At 35.6% G+C, this 20,276-nt stretch overlaps 1 protein-coding gene across 1 annotated transcript; it reads right to left on the bottom strand.

Moving 5' to 3' along the window:
- Positions 1-4,568: 4,568 nt before the first annotated feature.
- Positions 4,569-6,297, bottom strand: LOC149203863 (GDSL esterase/lipase At2g42990-like). Its single transcript, XM_089402011.1, has 5 exons — positions 6,032-6,297; positions 5,810-5,942; positions 5,467-5,700; positions 4,876-5,146; positions 4,569-4,764 (listed from the first exon to the last, which is right to left on the bottom strand). Exons 1-5 carry the CDS (start codon positions 6,295-6,297, stop codon positions 4,574-4,576), a joined length of 1,095 nt encoding a protein of 364 aa, XP_089258137.1. The 3' UTR covers positions 4,569-4,573.
- Between the last annotated feature and the right edge of the window lie 13,979 nt (positions 6,298-20,276).

The following is a 20,276-nucleotide window of genomic DNA, read 5'->3' as shown; positions in this document are numbered from 1 at the left end:
CTTTAATGAATTTTGATAATTTGTATGTTTTTTTTTTGTGCGCAGTGCGCTATTATTTGTACTCACAAGTGCCTTAATTGTTTTGAGTATTGTAAAAGATATTGATACTTGATCATTGTGCATAATAAGATTTGTAATAATGAGAGTTAGCTTTGAGATCTAGTTCACAAAACAATTAATTTGCCTATGCCTAAACCAGTGCTTATCATGTACTTTGTGTTTTTAATATAAAATATAAAATTATATATTTAAAAAAAAGTACAATCCTTACCAAAAATTTTAATATTTCTATATAAAACCAAAAAAATAAAATAACACAATTTCTATATCTATTAAATAAATTCCGTAAAACATAAAGAAATTAAAGAAAGCAAAAATTTCATCACATTGGATAACTTATCCTTACTTCTTAGGTACAAAACTCTCCGTAACAAATTACAACAATATATAATTAAAATTCCTACACGCAAGAAAACAACTACACCTTTCTTAAACACTTTTAGCCATTCAAAAGTACCCAATTCTAACCAAAGATTCCGAAAAGTTTGCCGCGTAAACACTTGGCCCATCCCATTCTCTCATCCTTTCAACGTTAAGATAAAAATATTATCTTCATTCTTAAACCATCTCATTTTGTAACGATGACGTTGTTCCCATCTTATGAGAATTAAGAAAATAGGCACGTGATCATAATATGGTCCCTAATCCACGTGATTGGCATTACGATCTATCATGAATTATTAAAACTTTCTTAAGTACATAGGTTATACTTGATTGAAACTGGGTTGATTGCATATTAAGTAGTTAAATTAAATAGTGGGCAAGGTTAGAATTTATTGAAATTTGGTTTATCAACTAATTAAAAAATAGTTGATAAATATGGATAAACATTAATAGGACTGAGATTAAAAAATTAAAAAATTAAATCTTTTTTAAAATTGTTGTTATTATTATCATTATTATTTATAAAAAAAAATTAATATATATATATATATATATATATAAAAACTGCAAAACAAATTTTTTAATTATAGAAATTCCAAAGATTATTAATTTATAAGTAAATTTTGTTATAATATGGTTATATTAATATCACATATTTAAAATATCATAATTTATGTTTGTTAGAAATTGTAATTACTTCTTGGTGTAAGAGCTGATTAAATTTAGGAGAGTGATTTAACTAAATCAAATTGACTAAGTTAGAATTAAGTTATATTTTGGTAAAAGTCAAATTTAAAGTATATTTATGTGAGTTATTTTGGATAAGTAACTAGTGCAAAAGGTATAAATACCTCTCACTAGATTCATTGTAAAATCAAATTTGTGTGATCAATTTTGTGTATTAATTATTGTTTTACCTCAATGCTTTTCCAACAATAAAATCTAAAAAATAGTCCAACTTTCATATAGCCTTAAGTAATAAAAAGGTCGAAATTTGTTTGCCGCTGCCCAGCGATAAGCAGTAGCTTATCGATTATTTTTTCTGAACACGTGAGAGTCGTAGCCCTAAACGCCAAAAGTGAAAGGTTGATATTCTTTTTCTTGAAGTAAAAGTTTTCCGCTGACAGTGGCAGCCACCGTTTTGAACAGAATAAAGATATGGTCTAGAGACTCCGCCGACGTTCACAGGTTTTAAATTTTTTATATTTCAAGTGAGATTTATAGAAGTTTTTTGTGAGTTTTTTAATTTAATTTTTCAAAAATCGAGTAAGAATTTATTGAAATCACAAATTTAATGATAACCTTTGTATAATCTAAGTGCTCTAAGAATTTTTTAGAGAGTCGAATTTATATATAAAATAAAAAACTAATTTAAATAACACAAATCAACATTTCACTTCAAAATTTTCCACCAAATTTTAGCATTTGAAAGTCCAAAAAATCACACTAAAAACAACTTAAATAAATCACATTAAAAACAACTTAACTCTGAATTATGTAAGTTTAAAAGATTCAAGTGGGTATTTGGTTTTCTGGGCATGATAAAATCTTTTTTAAAACATACATCTCTTTGTAAAAAAGTTTTGTGGTATGAAGTCAAAAGGTTTGATTTGTATTAAATAAAATTAAAAGGGCCTTTTTTTAAGTGGTTCATAAAAGGTTTAAAAGAGCTTTATTAAAAGGTTTTTTTGATTATAAAGAGAATTTTATAAAAGGATTTTAAATTTTTTTGTGTAAAGAGATATTTTCTCAAAAGTTCTTCTAAAAACAAAACAAAGGAGTTTTAATTGGAAAAAGTTCAAGACTTTGCAAAAGTTGATTTTTATGCAAAAAATTTATTAAGCATGATAGTTTTTTGAGTGAAAATTGAGCCCCACACACACACACACACATATATATTTGGGGGTGATATGGAAGATAGCCTCATGCAATCAAGAAATAAAACTATAAGATAGAGGAAAGACAACACTCATGGGTCGCAAAGTGCCACTGAATAAGACTAAGAAAAATAACCAGAAAGAAGAGAGAAAGATTGTTGTTGTGTTTAAAGAGGTTCAGGCCGCAACTCATGGATTTGATGAGGTTGAAATTGTCAATGAAAATGACAATGAGCACATGCATGTTCGAATATCCCACCATAATTTGGATGAACATTATGTTGATGTTATGTGTAGTTTCTTTTCTGAAATAGGGATTGATTGTGGCAATATGGTAAGCCATGTTCGATGAAGAAATGAACATTGAAGCAAGACATGAAGTAGTTGGAATTGTTCATGAACCAGTTGATGATCATGAAGAGGATAAAGTGATTGAAGAGTTTTTTATGAGAATATCCACTGACAATTGAGAAGGAAGAGGTAGAAACTCTCACTGAAGAGCATAATAAGGATGTTTTTAATATTGTTTTTGAATATATAAGTGTTCAAAATAGCATGGGCGAAAAAATTGAAAAGAAAGTTGGTAATAAATTTGATGCAGATTTGAAGTGCATTGAAGAATGGATTCAAAAACCAATTGAACAAATTGATGTGAGTATTAAAGCAACAACTAGAATAAAAGAATTGTATGAAATGGTGAATGATGATCTTGAGTGTGCAGATTATAGGAAAAAAGTGTAGTACCTAACGATGAAAGTGAAAAGAATGATATGGATATTTTTGAAGACAAAGGTGAATTCAAACAATTTTTTAGCAATGGATTCAAGAAAAGATAAGATTTTTCCATCAAGAAATATGGCAAAAATAAAGACACCAATATGAAGCACAAGTAGCGGAGGGTAGAAGGAAGTTTGAAAATGGAGAGTTGTGGCAGTGGTTCATAGTTGAACGAATCTTTGAAGAGGAAGTTGTAGAAGACAAGATCAAATTATTTTTCAGCACAAATTCAACACAAGCCAAAGAAACATTGCAACAACAACAAGTAAAGAAATATGAAACCTACAACAAGATCACACAACAGTGAATGAAGCAATTTCGAGGATATAGAAGTTGGAAGAAAAGAAAAGAAAAATGAAAAATTGTAAAAGTTTTGAGTCATTATAAGCCTGGGTGAGACATAGACTAGTGGACATGTTTGAGTGATAATTGAGTGAATTTCTATTGTAAGCCTAGCAAGAATAGTTAAGTGACAAGGGGACATGTTTGAGTGATAATTGATTCAATTTCTATTGTAAGCCTAGCAAGAATAGTTAAGTGACCAGCGGACATGTTTGAGTGATAATTGAGTCAATTTCTATGCTAAGCCTAGCAAGAATAGTTAAGTCATGTTGAGTCACGTTGAATCATGTTTGAGATATGTTGAGTCATATGATCTTAATTAAGGGGGAGTGTTAGAAGGTGTAATTACTCCCGCATGGAAGAGTTGGCTAAATTCACGAGAGTTACTTAACTGAGTCAAATTAAGTTGTGTGACTTTGAATTAAGTTATATTTTGGAAAAAGTCAAATTTAGAGTGTGCATGTGCATTTTGGGCAAGTACTTAGTCCCAAAATTATAAATATCCCTCACCAGGTTCATTGTAAAATCATGTTTGTGTGATTAATAGAGAAGTAGCAACTCCTATGGTTTGTGTGTGTTAATTATTATTTCTCCTCTCTATCTTTCCAACAATATTTATATGACATTTTTTTACTTCATCATTTTAATTAAAGAAACAAAAAATACATATTAATTTTGAAGATAAATCTCAATATTAAATTATGACTACTATTACAAATATTCCAATATTCTAAAATATTATATGGAAAATAAATTTATAATAATTAAATTAAAATTTTAAAAGTATTATTTCAAAATAAACATATCTATAAATACATTTTTTAAATTATTAATTAATAAATAAACATTCTTTTTCATTTAATTTTAGTATTATTTTTTTCTAATTTCTTTATTTATATCCTCTTAAAATAACCAAAAAAAAAACCATTCATAAATTTGATGATATTTTTTTAGTATATACATAGAGCGCGTTTCCATTATTAAGTCACTTCATTAATTTAACCCTATCATTATTTGTCTTCACTTTTAAATGCAATTGTGGAGAGCTCGATGACATATGATTTGTTTGAAAACCCACTACAGTCAAATGGGGCAATCCAGATCCATATATATTAATGTCGTCCTCAAATTATTTAGAATAAGCGCGGTAGATCTTGATCGATTGCAAGTTTAGCAACGACCTCATAAACCTTTTGCGTTGGATGAATGGCATCCCAGAATACATATTTTGAGGCATCGGCACAAACGAATGGAGCATTCTTGTTACAGAGACCAGCCCCTATCATTCCCGTTCCACAGCATCCTCTTCCCGATATCTCAAACCCTGTCACCACACCAACACAATATGTGATCTCTCAATATAAAACGAATAACATATCGCCTACTGTGTGCTTTCAATGACAATCGAAAAAAACCAAACTCTGACAGAACATACCGTATTTTCGAGGATTGTATACCATATCAGATACCACTTGGTAGAGATCCCTATAAACAATCTTGAGACCAAGAAGAGGATGCATCAAACTCGTCAAAACTGATTTTAGTTTTTCATTGTAACTAACGGCCACCTGGTTCTCTTCTTCTAAGCATTTTCCGATTCTTCTGTTTATGAATTGCTTTAGATTTAAAGTTCTGACTAGAGGCAAGCAACCCATTGGAGGAAGTCCAACGAACAATAGTTTGCGAGCACCCTCTTTGTATATCTCCTGTTACATAATCCATCAAAATTCATCATTTTAATCACTTCTCTTGGAACATGTTGGAGAGACTACAACTAACAATAATTTGCTTCTATGCTTCCTCTCCGCCTCCTGTCACATGATGCTATGAGCGTTAAAGTAGACTTTTTAAGTGCATGACAAATTGATCGTTGTAGTTAATTCTCATTTTACCATACATGACTTCATGGATCATACAGGATTTACCCTTGCTCTCCAGAGAACCCAAAAGTAATATTTCAAAACTGAAAATAGTTTAGACGATTTGCAAGAGTCGTAAAATAAAGTACATGAAAAATAGAACCGACCTGAATGAAATTGTTGGCTTCTTTCAGTAAAAAGTCCTGATACTGCTCAATGTTCATCTGTGCCCTTCGCATTTGCAGTGTAAAGTAGGTGACTACAAAGTCGTTAGTTCCCATGCTACATATGAACAGAGCATCTCTTATAATGTCTGACGCGTTCTTTTCTCCAACCACATCTTCCAATCTCCTCCGGTAATTCTTGAAGTGCTGCACTTGCTTCCATAAAGGCAATGCAGACTGCAAAACATGGATTATATTGGTCAGGATCAAATACCGGGGCTGATGTTCAACTAATTGGAATTCAAGTTAGCGAAAAAGGATGATAAGGGTGATAATTAGAACATACGGAGATCTCGGCCGTGAGATTGTCATACCCAGATCCTCCTGAAGCAAAGCTTACACCCGTCATAATGTCCTGGGAAGTTAGGTTAGGATCTAAATATGCTGGCAACGTCTCTTTCAGTCCTAATGCTGCAGCTGTACATGTACCAGCGAAAATATATTTATTGTGAAAAATCACTCACTTTTGATATATAATTATAATACGTATGGTTATTCATGAGCTTAGACAAAATCTGTTGCTAGTCTTCCGTTGGAAAACCTTCCGGTGGGCTTATGATCGATGAAATCCCTTACGTAAGGAGGAAAGTTGCTCTTAACTAATGTCAGCAGATAGTCGTTGTTGCCTGCGTCCACCGTTGAATCCCCGAAAACAAAGAGTGCCGGGAACACTGGTGGGCGTGTTATTTCTTTTGACTCGTTGAAGGGAATGAGGCAGACGATGAGAAAGCAGGGCAAAAGTACGAATGAATTGAGAAGAAACGCCAATGCCATTGTTCGCAGCTTTTCGTAGAGGAATGGCAAGTAAAGTATGAAAAGGGAAGCGGGGGGGCGTGAAATGGAATGGATATGAATTGCGAATTATCAAGTTTCTATTTATAGGGAGCAGGAAACATTGATAACAAGAAACCCCTTTCGTTGATAATCAGAGTTGCCAGGCCTTATCAATTAGAAGGGTCGGAAAAGGTGGGACCAATTAAATGTGATGTGGACCAAAATGTGTGGGATCTCAACTTAAAGCAATAGTCCAAAAGAATGGTACTAGTTTTCGACAGAGCGTCGGCCAAATTTACGGTGGACTTCGTTGAGCTGGAAATGCGTGGGCCCAGGTTACGAACGAACAGAGTTGTTCCACGGAGAGGTCTGAATAATTGAAATAAAGGATTCTTTTTAGATAATAATGGCAGTCGGAAAGTAGGAACAGTTTGAAATGAAGGATTCTTTTTAGGTAGTGGCCAGGGTTTGATCACCGTTAAAATTTTGCCAAAAGATGTTAAATGAAGGGGGCCCCATTCTATATTTGGTTAAGATATACATGAACGAAAGAACAGAGTGCTTCCACCGGCACCGGTACGTGTGGGGTAATTGCAACGGGTATTTTTTTGGATAGTGGTAGGCGAAAAGTATAAACGGTTTGATCACGTTTGAAGTTTAGCCAAAAATATCCTAAATGAAGAACCACCATTTAATTTATTTTTGTTACATAAGTTTAGTTTCGCGTCAATTTCAACGGGTATAAAAAAAATAAGTTTCACAATTTTAATATTTCATTTCATATGCTTAGTTTATTAGAGTTTTAAAGGTATAATACTACAACAAGAGAGCCACTGTCGTAGTGGTAGTTCTTGTTGGGGTTGAGAACTTGGGGCCGTTAATCCAAATAAATTATCGAGCTACAACCTAAATGTAGTACTTTCCCAAATTTTCTGAAGAGGGAGTTTCTAGCTAGAGGATGCACTGTGCTGGAATCTATAAGGGAATGAAACCTAAAGTATTTATTGATATCAACAATATCCCAGAGCTACAGGTTATCAACAAACTGGATTCTGCGATTGAGGCGATTGAGGTTGTATCGAAGCTTTAGAGGATAGAAAAAACATTGATACTGGTGTATCAGATCAGGGTAAGGTGAGTTGTAACAAAAGAATAGTATTGAAGGGAATTTCCGATCACCTGAAAAAGGTCGCTTCTGGATTTCCATACAATATTAGAACTTAAAACTACCAAACTTAAATTCAACTTAGTCCTGGATAAAAAGAATTCAATATTAGAACTTAAAACTACCAAACTTAAATTCAACTTAGTCCTGGAAAAAAAGAATTCAACTTAGTCTGAAAAAAGAATAAACATAATAAAAATTCAAAATTCATAAAATAAAAACAGAGAAACAACGAATGGAATAATAAATTAAATCAAACCTCCCTAATGCCTACGAATTGGAATTGCGTTTCACCAAATTGATATTCTATGTGTTCATAACTAAGTTGCGCATTATAACGAATAAAATGTTATTTAAAAATTCTAGGTTGATGATTTGATGTAATCAAAAGTGTTCATAACCAAGTTGCACATTATATGTAAGTGACAAAAGTGCTTTGTCTAACCAAAATTATAAACTACTAACTTCATGCGCCATGTGGACCCCACATGAAGGCCACGCGCCTTACTACTCAGTGCCACAAAACGACCATGCAAGACATGGAGGATGCCACATGATTACCTGGAGTCTCTCTGTTGAGCTTGATTACCTCGATTTTGATTCCATGGGGATCTCTCATTCCAATGGCTTGTTTCATCATTTCCGGACTTTGTTTTTACAGGTATTGTCGTATCAGTTTATGCATCTTTTCCTGCTTTTGCATTTGTTGGGTTGCATCTCTGTTTTCAACATAATGAATGCTTTTATTTTATGTGTATTCTATGTTGCTTTAATTCTATGTGGGCACCATGTGATGAATCTCTTCCACTTGATGATTTTATAGAAATCAGTCTGCTCTTTCTCAGCATGAGAAATGTGGGTTTTGTTATGCCATAGCTTGCAAAGTATGCTTGTTGCAATGAAACCGATCTATCAGATATTACTGAAGTTTAAAATTGGTCTTCAAGGCTAGGTTTTTTCTAATCTCATTTGAGTAGAGCGTGTTTGGAAAAAGGGCAGTTAGTCCAGAACATGAGATTATGCATTTCACGTCTTTCATAAAACAAAATTGGTTTCAATTCTGTGATAAACTCGGGCTATCCATGAATTCTCGTTTGTGAGAAAACTTATTTGATGTTGTGCGTCGTCTTTGTTTTTGCGAGAGCTTTGTGGCAGATCACGATGGAAACGTTGATGATATTTTGATGTGAAGAAGCTCATTCGACCAGACTGTCCCTCATATACGACGGCGAAGAGTATAATGAGAATTAGAAAGAAGTGTGTGCATAAAGCCCTCACTGCACGCCCAGCAAAATACAGACCATAGAAATGAGATTTCTGTGCGTGGAGATGACCCCCTTGGACATTCCAGTAGTCCTAGATGAATAAAGCAGCATGGGGATCGTTGGCGCTGCTCCAGCTTAGCAGCTACTCCAGTAAAGTTGAGGAATGCACTGCTAACCACCCGACGCACAATGGGTTCCGCATCTGAACAAATAGTATTGTAATAGCCCACTTGAAGGTTGTCACTTACTGCAGCCCCAGCTAAAGCACAAAATAATACAGCAAAGAGGGTCACCTTATGGCACAGAGTCTTCGCGAGCCCATGCAAAAGCTGTAATGGATGTAGAGATGTACCTTTGCAAAGGACACTTGGAGTGCATGCAGAGATGTCACATACAAAGTAGTAATAAATCACCACGTTTTACACTGTGGGCCCACAAATTTACCATTTGTCTAACTCTTTGGGCCCACTACCCTACAACTTGTCTCACATGCAATAGCTCGGTATTAATTGCATGACACTATTTTTAATGCTAGCAGCAATACATGAATCTTGTCATTTTTTTATATATACAACGTGCTATTTCCTATTGTTCTGTTGTAAGATTTCTTAGATTTGTTCTCTAGAAATTTCTTGTACACCTTCAGGAAATCTGCTCGATTAAATTGTAGTACTACCTCTGTCAGTTGCATTTGATGTTAAAGGTGTTCTTGGTTAGTTTAATTACGTGGATTTGCTGTCTTAAGCTCTTGTTTGCCTCTTAATAATGGGTCTGCTTCAGTCTGGTCTCTTGTAAAATATGAGTCGAACGCGGCATAAATCTCTGAATCATACTTGTCTTTTATGGCTTCGATTTGCACAGAGGGAGGGTTTCTCCTGGGCTGAGAGTTCACTCAAGGTGCGCTCTATCCACCAGGCCACCCCTTTGTTCTAAGGAACATCACGACTCCTCTTCTTTTGTTTTTCTTGTTTTGCTCAGGCTTGCAATGTTCAGGGTTCCTGACTTTTATATGTTCATGTCTACCTATAATACTTCCGCCCAGGGTTTCATCCCAGCTTCTACGTTAGGATGCTTATGTGTTTTGTACAGGCCCCTCTTGAAGGTCTCAGCCCTTATATGTTAATACCATCCACACGGATCTGCCTGCGTAGCCCCTGCTTTGACTCGGATAAAATCCACATAAAGGCCCTCATAATTTCTCTGGCAATAAAACTTTCTAGGAGAATGAAGATTACAAAGGCCTATTATTACTACAACAATGTTTTCTTGTAATAGTTTATGTTTTATCAAACTCCGTTATTCATACGGATAACGAGTTCCATAACTGGATTTGAGTTATGGAACTCTTTTAATTCTACAGTCCTTGTAATTTTTGTTAAGACATAATTTAGAGTATTTCTTATTTCTCTGCAACCAACTAATTTTTCTGATAGATTATAAATTCGCAAGCTATTATCACATTACACAGATACTATACCTCCTAATAGAATAAGAATACAACATCCTTGTATTTCTGCAAACAGTGAATTCTCTGATAGGTTATAACTACCAGTTTATCACTTTTCTACAGGAAACGTAATTTCTGACAGAATTATAAATACAGAATCCTTCCTGTTTCTACCACAGTGAACCTTTCTTAGTTTAGAATTACCAAATTAATTTATTTCTACAGATACTGTTTCTACCACAGTGAACCTTTCTTAGTGTAAAATTACCAATTAATTTATTTCTACAGATATTGTATTTTTCTATTTGTAGGAATTTACAGGGTAAGTTCCTCAGACAGAACACCAAAAAGGACACCGCTCACAACCAGATCGCAGATCAATACACCAGTGTTTTGACGTGATTAAAACCCTCAAAGAGGGAAACAGTCCACGGCCTGAGCCAACGCGGCCACTTCAGGCAATTTATTAATAAAAGAATGAAAATTTACATATGTTTCTCTCATGCACGGATTACCCTACAAATGACCCTCCATGTGCTTTAAATAGAATTCATGGACCAATCGAGTGTCAAGCCACGGATCAAGTGTCGGTAATACCGAGGAGAGAATGAACCGTCAGATCACTGCATATCGTGACCGTCGGATTGTAAGTTACAAAATGTACAACGGTAAAGAAACACACTTTACCTAACTCTATACCTAACTCTACACTAGACCAGGTTGTACTTAACTATTTCCTATGTGTTGGAATATCCTAACATCCCCCCTTAGGAACAACTTGGGATAGGATTGAAGGATTTACAAATATGACACAATAGGAGAAGGAATTTACAGGGTAAGTTCCTCAGACAGAACACCAAAAAGGACACCGCTCACAACCAGATCGTAGATCAATACACCAGTATTTTGACGTGGTTAAAACCCTCAAAGAGGGAAACAGTCCACGGCCTGTGCCAACGCGGCTACTTCAGGCAATTTATTAATAAAAGAATGAAAATTTACATATGTTTCTCTCATGCACGGATTACCCTACAAATGACCCTCCATGCGCTTTAAATAGAATTCATGGACCAATCGGGTGTCAAGCCACGGATCAAGTGTCAGTAATACCGAGGAGAGAATGAACCGTCGGATCACTACATATCGTGACTGTCGGATTGTAAGTTACAAAATGTACAACGGTAAAGAAACACACTTTACCTAACTCTATACCTAACTCTACACTAGACCAGGTTGTACTTAACTATTTCCTATGTGTCGGAATATCCTAACATCCCCCCTTAAGAACAACTTGGGATAGGATTGAAGGATTTACAAATATGACACAATAGGAGAAGGAAGGAGGCACTAGAGCCTATCCCCCCTTAGTGACAACTTCCTGAACTCCAACCAGAAATCAAAGTTTAGTGAACTTCGCCTCTGTGAGAGCCTTTGTAAAGATGTCTGCCACTTGATCATCTGTTGAACAATATTGCACTTCAAGAACATGATCATGAATGAGATTTCTGATGAAGTGCATGTGTAGTTCAATGTGTTTGCTGTGCTGATGTTGGACTGGATCTTTGCATAGCTGAATGGCACTTTGATTATCACACCAAAGTGTAGTCGGATGCTGCTGCTGAAAGCCAAACTCTGACAGGATCTGACTAAGCCACAAGGCTTCCTTACTAGCTTCTACGACACCACGATACTCTGCTTCTGCTGATGAAAGAGAAATGGCAGCTTGTTTCTTACAAGCCCATGTAATAGGTCCTGAACCAAGAGTGAACACATAACCGGCAGTAGACTTCCGATCATCAGGGTCACCAACCCAATCGGAATCAGTGAAACCAACCAATAGAGGAGATGCTTCGGCACTGTAATGAATCCCAAACTAAACTGTACCTTGAACATAACGAAGTATTCTTTTAGCTGCTTTCCAATGACTTGCACGGGGGTTTTGCATGAACCGAGCAACAAGGCCAACAACAAAGGAAAGGTCAGGACGAGTATGGGTTAGATACAAAAGTTTTCCTACAAGTTGACGGTATAAGGTAGCATCAACTTCAGGAGAATTACAAGTGACTGAAAGTTTGACTCCAGACTGAAAGGGAGAAGGGGTTGGCTTACAATCTTCCATGTGAAAATGACGTAGAATATCACAAGCATACTTGGACTGGGAAAGGGAAATACCCTCCTTGGATTGTAAGACTTGAAGATCGAGAAAATAGTGTAAGTGTCCTAAGTCTGTCATTTCAAATTTCCTTTTAAGGCTAGACTTCACATGGTTTATAAGGTTGGGATCACTACCAGTAAGGATAAGATCATCAACATAAAGAACAAGGATGATAAGAGAGTTTCCCACTTTCTTGGTGTAGACAGTATTGTCAGAATGACACCTAGAAAAGCCAGATTCTAAAAGAAAGCTATCCATTTTGGCATACCAAGCCCGAGGAGCTTGCTTGAGACCATAAAGGGATTTCTTAAGTTGACATACAAGGCTGGAGTCTGTTTGTATGAAGCCAATGGGTTGTTCCATATAGATTTCTTCATGCAAGTCTCCATGCAAGAAGGCAGATTTAACATCCATCTGATGGACTTCCCATTTGAAAGAGGCAGCAAGGGAAAGAACAAGGCGGATAGAGTTCATTTTGGCAACAGGGGAGAAGGTTTCAGTGTAGTCAATGCCTTCAACCTGTGAAAAACCCTTAGCAACAAGACGAGCTTTATGTTTATCAACTTTCCCATCTAGTCCATACTTGGTTCTGTAAACCCATTTGCATCTAACAAGTTTTCGTCCCTTTGGTAGAGGAACAAGATCCCATGTATCATTTGCCAACAATGAATGATATTCTTCATTCATAGCTGCTTCCCAATCTGGATGGCCTGAAGCTTCTGCAAAGGTGTCAGGATCATAATTTACTGGAGCTTGAGCCAGTAAAGAAGAGGCTCTCTCGAACTGAGAACGTGTACGTCGTTGATCTGTAGAATCACCGGCAAGATCACCTACTGCATCTCGAGTAGCACGAACCCATTTTGGAATCTCAGGAGCTAAAGGAGGATCCTGAGATGGTGGGGGAGGATTGTCATCCTCACTTTCATCATCTGAAGAAGAAATTTTTTCAAAGGTAGAAGAGATAGGGAGAGGTGGCACATCCGCCGGATTAGGCTCACAGGCCGATATATTTTCATCAAATTTTACATCTCTTCTAATGATAACATTTTTGGACTTAAATGGAATAAATCTATAGCCTTTGACATCTTCAGAATATCCAACAAAAGTACATTTTTCACTCTTAGGTTCTAAAGCTTTATGCTTTTCATCTGGAATATGGACCCACGCTTCACTTCCAAAAACACGAAAGTGACTTACATCTAGTTTGATTGAGCTCCATGCTTCTTCTGGAGTGATATTCTTTAAAGCCTTAGTAGGAGTGCGATTTATTATGTAATTTGCATAGTTAATTACTTCTGCCCAAAAACTAAGACCAAGTTCTTTAGATTGTAGCATACAATTAGCCATTTCCTTTAAGGTGTGATTCTTCCTTTCAGCTACACCATTTTGTTGTTGAGTATATGGAACAGTATGTTGCATTTGAATTCCATTCTCAGTGCAATAGTTGATGAATGTGTTTTTAACATATTCTCCGCCATTATAAAATCTTAACTTAAGAATTTGATGTCCAGATTGTTTTTCAACAAAGGCCTTGAAGGCCAAAAAAGTGTTAAATACTTCACTCTTGAGTTTTAAGAAGTATACCCAACTGCGTCTGGAGAAATCATCAATGAAAGTTAAGAAATACTTGTAGCCAGAGAATGAAGCAACAGGAAGTGGACCACATAAATCACTATGCACAAGCTGTAAAGGGGTTGAGGCGTGCCAAGAGGAACGTTTTTCAAAACTGTCCCGATGATGTTTTCCGAGTACACATCCGGAACAAACACCATCTCTGCAAGATACCAGAGGAAGACCTGTCACCATATTTTCTTTACATAGATGCTGAAGGGAGCGATAGTTTATGTGACCAAATCGCTCATGCCAAAGTTTGCTCACTTCATCATTATGAGCAACAAATACTGAGGGAAGATTTGATGACCAAAAGTTGTGAAACTTATACAACCTTGTAGAATCATCAGCAATGCCAGTAGCCAAAATCTGTTTAGGATCTCTTAAGTCCTTGATTACAACATCATGAGGTGAAAATTCAACGATTTTACCTTCACCTGAATGAGTTATCTGATATACAGATAGAAGGTTGCAGGATAAGGTTGGAACACATAATACATCATTAAACTTACCATTGTCTAGATGAACAGTTCCAATCCCTACAACATTAAGAGATCTATCATCACCAACATATATGTTTTTGGTGTTACAATCATTTAAAGAAGAAAACATGGCTTTGTTTTTGGCCATGTGATAAGAAGCTCCAGAATCAATGAGCCACTCATGAGAATGAGAAGAAGAAGATACATTTAATGCATAGCCAGACCGAGATGCTTGACAAACACATGTAGAAAGTGCCATTCCTGAAGATGAAGTTGAAGTTGAAGATTGCCCCAAATGGATGTTATGCTTCTTCATTGCTGCTTCCAAGGCTTCCATCTTCTTGACGCATTTTGATTCTAAGTGGCCATCTCGATTACAAAAATTGCAATGTCTATCAGTATTCTTCCCTTTGTTTTTATTTGTCTTATCATTTTGTTGAAATGATTTTTCATTTTGGGGCTGAAATTGCTTAGGACCCTTGTTTAGTTTAGGACCATTCTTTTTAGGATATGACTTCTTAGGATTCTTTGAATTTGGTTGCTGCTGGGCGGCTAACGCTTTCTTGGAAGAGTTTCCAAGATTAAGAAGACCAAGGTGTAAGATTTTTTCTTATTCTCTTATTAAAGAATCACAAAAAGAGTCAAAGGAAGGGGGCTTGTAGTCTGTTCCTTGAGAAATGAAGGCTTCTCTTGTAGAATGGAAGGTGGAAACAAACACAGAGTAGGCTGGTCCCAACTTTGTAAGAATGGAATAGATAAGGTTACTATCTTCTTTCTTAACTTTAACACCTTCCAAAAGATATCTAAGGGTCTTGAACTTGGACAAGAAATCTTCAATGCAAGAAAAATTATTAGGGTCCAATGTAAGCAACTCATTTTCAAGTTGATGGGCTCTAATTTCATTTTTAATCCCAAAAACTTTATTGATTTGTTTCATTGTTTCATCAGGAGTATCAATTTCTGCAATATGGAATCTCAGATCTGGAGAAATAGACATCCCTATCAATCCACGTGCTTGATCTTGCCTATTTTCCCATTTAGCAGCCTTATCTTCATCCTTCGGTTTCTTTTCTTGGCCTGAGGCTATTCTGTAGAGACCTTTACTTCTAAGTAAATCCTCAATGTAAGCCAACCATTGGAAGTAGTTGGTGCTGTCAAGGGTAACTTGGTATTGACTTTCCATTTCAATGGAAACTGAAGCTAAAGATGCTGAAAATAAGTGTTCCAATGGATAGATCTTGAAAAATTAGGCTGGTTTAAAAAAAACGGCTCTGAAAACGACTTCCGGATGAAGAAGTTATGGCTTTTTGAAAAAAAGTTGTTGAAGTTGCCGACGAAGTGCGGGAATGTGCGGAAATGAAAAAGTCCGCCCCCACAAAATGGAGACTTGAACCCAAGACCTCTACTCTCTTAAAATAGCTTTGAACCAATTGATCTATACAAAAAATTTGAGAGAGAGAGAGAGAGAGAGGGGGGGGGGGGGGGGGGGTGCTTTGGGTTGCATGCTTGCTTTGAGAAAGCTCTTTTTCCCTACAAAACAAAAAACACAAAACCCAACACGGACATGCAAAGAAAACGAACCTTATGGCTCGAAGTTAGCTTTAGCCAAAAAACTAAATATTTTCAAAAATGAACCTTGCGGCTCAAAGTTAGCTTTGGCCGGAAACTAAATATTTTCCTCAATGTTTCTGATTTTCCGAGATCACCCTAAGGCGCAGGGAAAAGAGCATACGCATGAGAAAAATCCTTCCCTTTTGTTTCTGATTTGCCTAGATCGCACAGAGTCGCAGGGCAAAGAGCATACGCAGAAATGAAAGGTATAGATCCGGTAATAAAAAGGCTAAATAAACTGAAACCGAAATAAACAGAGAGAAAATAACAGTAAACTGCAAATAAACACTGTATACCTCCAGATCTTAAAAATGACGCAGCTAGGGCTATCGGAAACCTTTTCGTGTGAAACGAAAGGGGTTCCTCACTAGAACAGATGCTCCCAACACAACAGAGCAGTCCTCTTGGCCCGAAAGCAGTCAGAAACAGCAGATCTAGGAAACGAAATTCGGATGCAGTTCTACCGGCTTCAGATTTGGATCACCAACGGACGCGACCCTCAAATAGCTCTGATACCATGTAGGAATTTACAGGGTAAGTTCCTCAAACAGAACACCAAAAAGGACACCGCTCACAACCAGATCGCAGATCAATACACCATTATTTTGACATGGTTAAAACCCTCAAAGAGGGAAACAGTCCACGGCCTGAGCCAACGCGGCCACTTCAGGCAATTTATTAATAAAAGAATGAAAATTTACATATGTTTCTCTCATGCACGGATTACCCTACAAATGACCCTCCATGCGCTTTAAATAGAATTCATGGACCAATTGGGTGTCAAGCCATGGATCAAGTGTCGGTAATACCAAGGAGAGAATGAACCGTCGGATCACTACATATCGTGACCGTCGGATTGTAAGTTACAAAATGTACAACGGTAAAAAAACACACTTTACCTAACTCTATACCTAACTCTACACTAGACCAGGTTGTACTTAACTATTTCCTATGTGTCGGAATATCCTAACACTATTGAGTAATGAAAATTACTAAACCCTTATATCTCTTCAAACACTTAGATTTCAGATATGCTATAAATTGAAGAAAAGAATCACTGTAACTTTCACAAAACAAAATTGGTTTCAATTCTGTGATAAACTCGGGCTATCCATGAATTCTTGTTTGTGAGAAAACTTATTTGATTTTGTGCGTCGTCTTTGTTTTTGCGAGAGCTTTGTGGCAAATCACGATGGAAACGCTGATGATATTTGATGTGGAGAAGCTCATTCGACCAAATTGTCCCTCATATTTTGAAGCTTTTCTCCGGGTGAGTTATTCGCAACTTTATCTTGTAAAAGTTTTTCTGCTGGTGAAGTGCAGTGCTTTGTACTATGACATTGCTTCCCTCTGTTCCCACTTGGAGGATGAGCACCCTTTTGAATATAAAGCTACTGTAAGTGTTTTTTCATAATTCTGTTTTGTTTACTTCAAACCAAAGATTTATTTTTCAGGAATATTGCAAATCATTGCCAAAGAAATACCAGAAAGAAAAATCATTGCCAAAGAATCGTTTCCAGAGAAGAATATAAATCGTTTCTTAAACAACTACTATGCCACTGGTTTGCTTACCTTGCTTACCTTGTTTTCTATGGTGCAGGTACAAATGAAAGGAGTCCCCATTTCTGCCACTCCTCCATTGCTGCCACTCCTGCCATTGCAGCCACTCCTGCCATTGCAGACTTCGACGAGGTTTTCATAATGAATTTATCTACTTTGCTGAAGATTACAAGTACATCTTCAAAACTTCGATGCAGATTAGTTCATGATCTGAAGCACGCTTCCGTGTGTTTGCTCTAGAATAAATTTATCCAGTCTTCTGAAGGTCAAAACTTCAATGCATTAAGACACTTGGAAGAAGCCATGGCAGTTGTAGAAAAATCCATGGCAACTGTACATGCAGCATCAGCGGTGATGGTTACCTGATGCGTGTTTCTTACTAGTTATCCAAAGTTTTGCATACAGGCGAAAGTTACTTTGGATATCACAAAATAGACAAAGAAGAAATGCAATCAGAACTTTGGATAAAAACGCTTTGTACATCTAAAGTTTCCTTGGGAAACATGAAGTTTCCAATAAGAGGTTGATTTGGAAACTTTGCTTAAAATTTTGGTGCAGCCAAATTGCCAGCGAAAAATTTGGTTAAATATTTTTACGTAAGTGAAATGTTTGGTCAAACAAGTTTTTAATTGTCAGTCAATGTTGTATCGAACGCTATAGTCCCTGCTATGCCGGAGGCAGGGACTAATAAAGCTCTATATTAAGGCCAATTTCTATCATTATAGCCCATTTTCCCATGGTCAAGGTATTTTTTGGCATAATGAAGTTTTGCATCACATTTGCGTCGTACTAGTGTTGTTCTTACGCTAGATGCATGATGATAAAATATTAAAAGATTTGTTTATTTTTCTTAAATCATGTTTTCATCTATTTGTATTGTCGTTACATCATTATAATTTATCGTGCATTAAATAAATCATTTTTACTTAGGTAATGTTTTACTTAAAAATATATATCATATATTATGTTAGTGTTTTTGGTATAAATCTATTTGCTATAAAATTGTTGTCATATTTGCACAAAATTTTGATGTTATTATTGCAAATATTATGGGAAATTTGAAATTTAAAATGGGTGTCTCAAGGTAAAGTATAAAATAATAGTTAAAATAATAATAAATAAGAATTATGGATGTTCAAACAAAAGAAAAGAGATTTGTTTTTTTAATATTGTTTCCTCTTAAGTTTACTCAAATTTCAAGAGTAGTCATTTGTTGGATCTATAATTATATTTTGCATCAAGTTCTTATTTTACAAACTTTTAATAAACACAATGAGATAAACTGGAAATATATGGAAAAAAAATGTGTTTTTTTTTCAAACAAAAATTTGTGTTTTTCATATATTTCTAGTGTATTTCATTATGGTTCAATCAAAATTATGTTCAATGGGGACTAATTAGATGAAAAATATAATTGTGCATCCAACAAATGCCTGCTACTGAAATTTGAGTAAACATATCAGTACATAAGTCAAAAATACAATTAAAAAAAAAACACTTTTCTTCCTTTCCCTTAAAAAATATTTACTCCTAGTAGTTGGCATCATCATCTTGAAATCCTAAGTAGTAAACCTAAGATTTTCATAACTACATCTTCAAATTCTTTAACACATGATCTTCAATGCATGACACCTTATTCCTGGTTTCCTCTTCCATTTGATCTACACAACTTTCGAACCTGTTGTCGATCCTAGAGACAGTCTCTGGATTTCAAGGACACTGGTGCCTAGGACATCTAGATTTGGTGCATCTCTTATTATTCTTCGAAGGATTTAGAGCATCATTTTTTATGGTATTTACAAATTGAATTTAGTTAGTTCAAACAAATTCAGAAAGACAGAGTCCATGAGTTCTTTATATATAAGAGGTACTCAGTGATATAACATATCAATCAATAGTGGCCAATATCATCTGAGGACTTACAACTCGTTTTGTTTTGATATAGATGTGACAACAACAGAAATAAAAGAAGAAACCCATCATATAGAGCTTGTGGTATCAAGTATTCTACACATATCTGGATTTAGAAAGAAATGATAGCCAAGAATTATGGTTAATGCTAAGACTCGTGGAGTGCATTTAAAGATCTGAATTCCACAATATTTACAAGCATTCTTCATCAACAATTTGATTTAAATGAACCTGTATTTAAGAGGAAACACATCTAACTTCTACTTAACATGAAGTCTGAGAAGAACATGAAACATTTATGAAAATACTAAGGAGAAGAGACATATTGGAATCCCAAAACATAGGAATCACCATTGATATTGCATTAATATTCTGAGTAACATATACATCGAAAGAACCAAAACATTGCAAAAAAATACATAGTTCCTTTCCAAAATCATGAACCTTTCTTTCTTTATCAAAAGCTACATATATAGGCCTCTTTGGATAGAGATAGGCCAGTAGAGAGATATTCCTTCTTGATTTGGTTCATTATGCCAAAACATGTCTCAAAATTCCAGTGTGTATGAATGCACAATTGTTTTAACCATAATGTACTGATATAACAAAGAAAAGTAAAAACCATAAGTAAAAATAACACTAAAGTAAATGAAATGCCAAGGCTAGCATAATTTGGATGATATACAAGAACGATGAGATGATGAGGCCTGGTGAGGAGCATGCAGAGCAAAAGTATTGACCATCAAAGAAAAGTAAAAACCATAAGTAAAAA

The sequence above is a fragment of the Pinus tabuliformis genome, chromosome 2_1 (assembly GCF_031772625.1).
Source record: "Pinus tabuliformis cultivar Carrire ecotype Pingquan chromosome 2_1, CPIR1, whole genome shotgun sequence".
Lineage (NCBI taxonomy): Eukaryota > Viridiplantae > Streptophyta > Pinopsida > Pinales > Pinaceae > Pinus > Pinus tabuliformis.
This window is presented reverse-complemented; position numbering and strand designations above follow the sequence as displayed.

Bases quoted from the DNA above. Each gene is read 5' to 3' on its own strand.
- LOC149203863 (XM_089402011.1), bottom strand. From the start codon at position 6,297: ATGGCATTGGCGTTTCTTCTCAATTCATTCGTACTTTTGCCCTGCTTT. The intron at 5,701-5,809 runs GTATGTTCTAAT...CATGTTTTGCAG, and splicing joins ATCTCACGGCCGAGATCTCC to TCTGCATTGCCTTTATGGAA. The intron at 5,147-5,466 runs GTCGGTTCTATT...ATTATGTAACAG, and splicing joins AAGCCAACAATTTCATTCAG to GAGATATACAAAGAGGGTGC.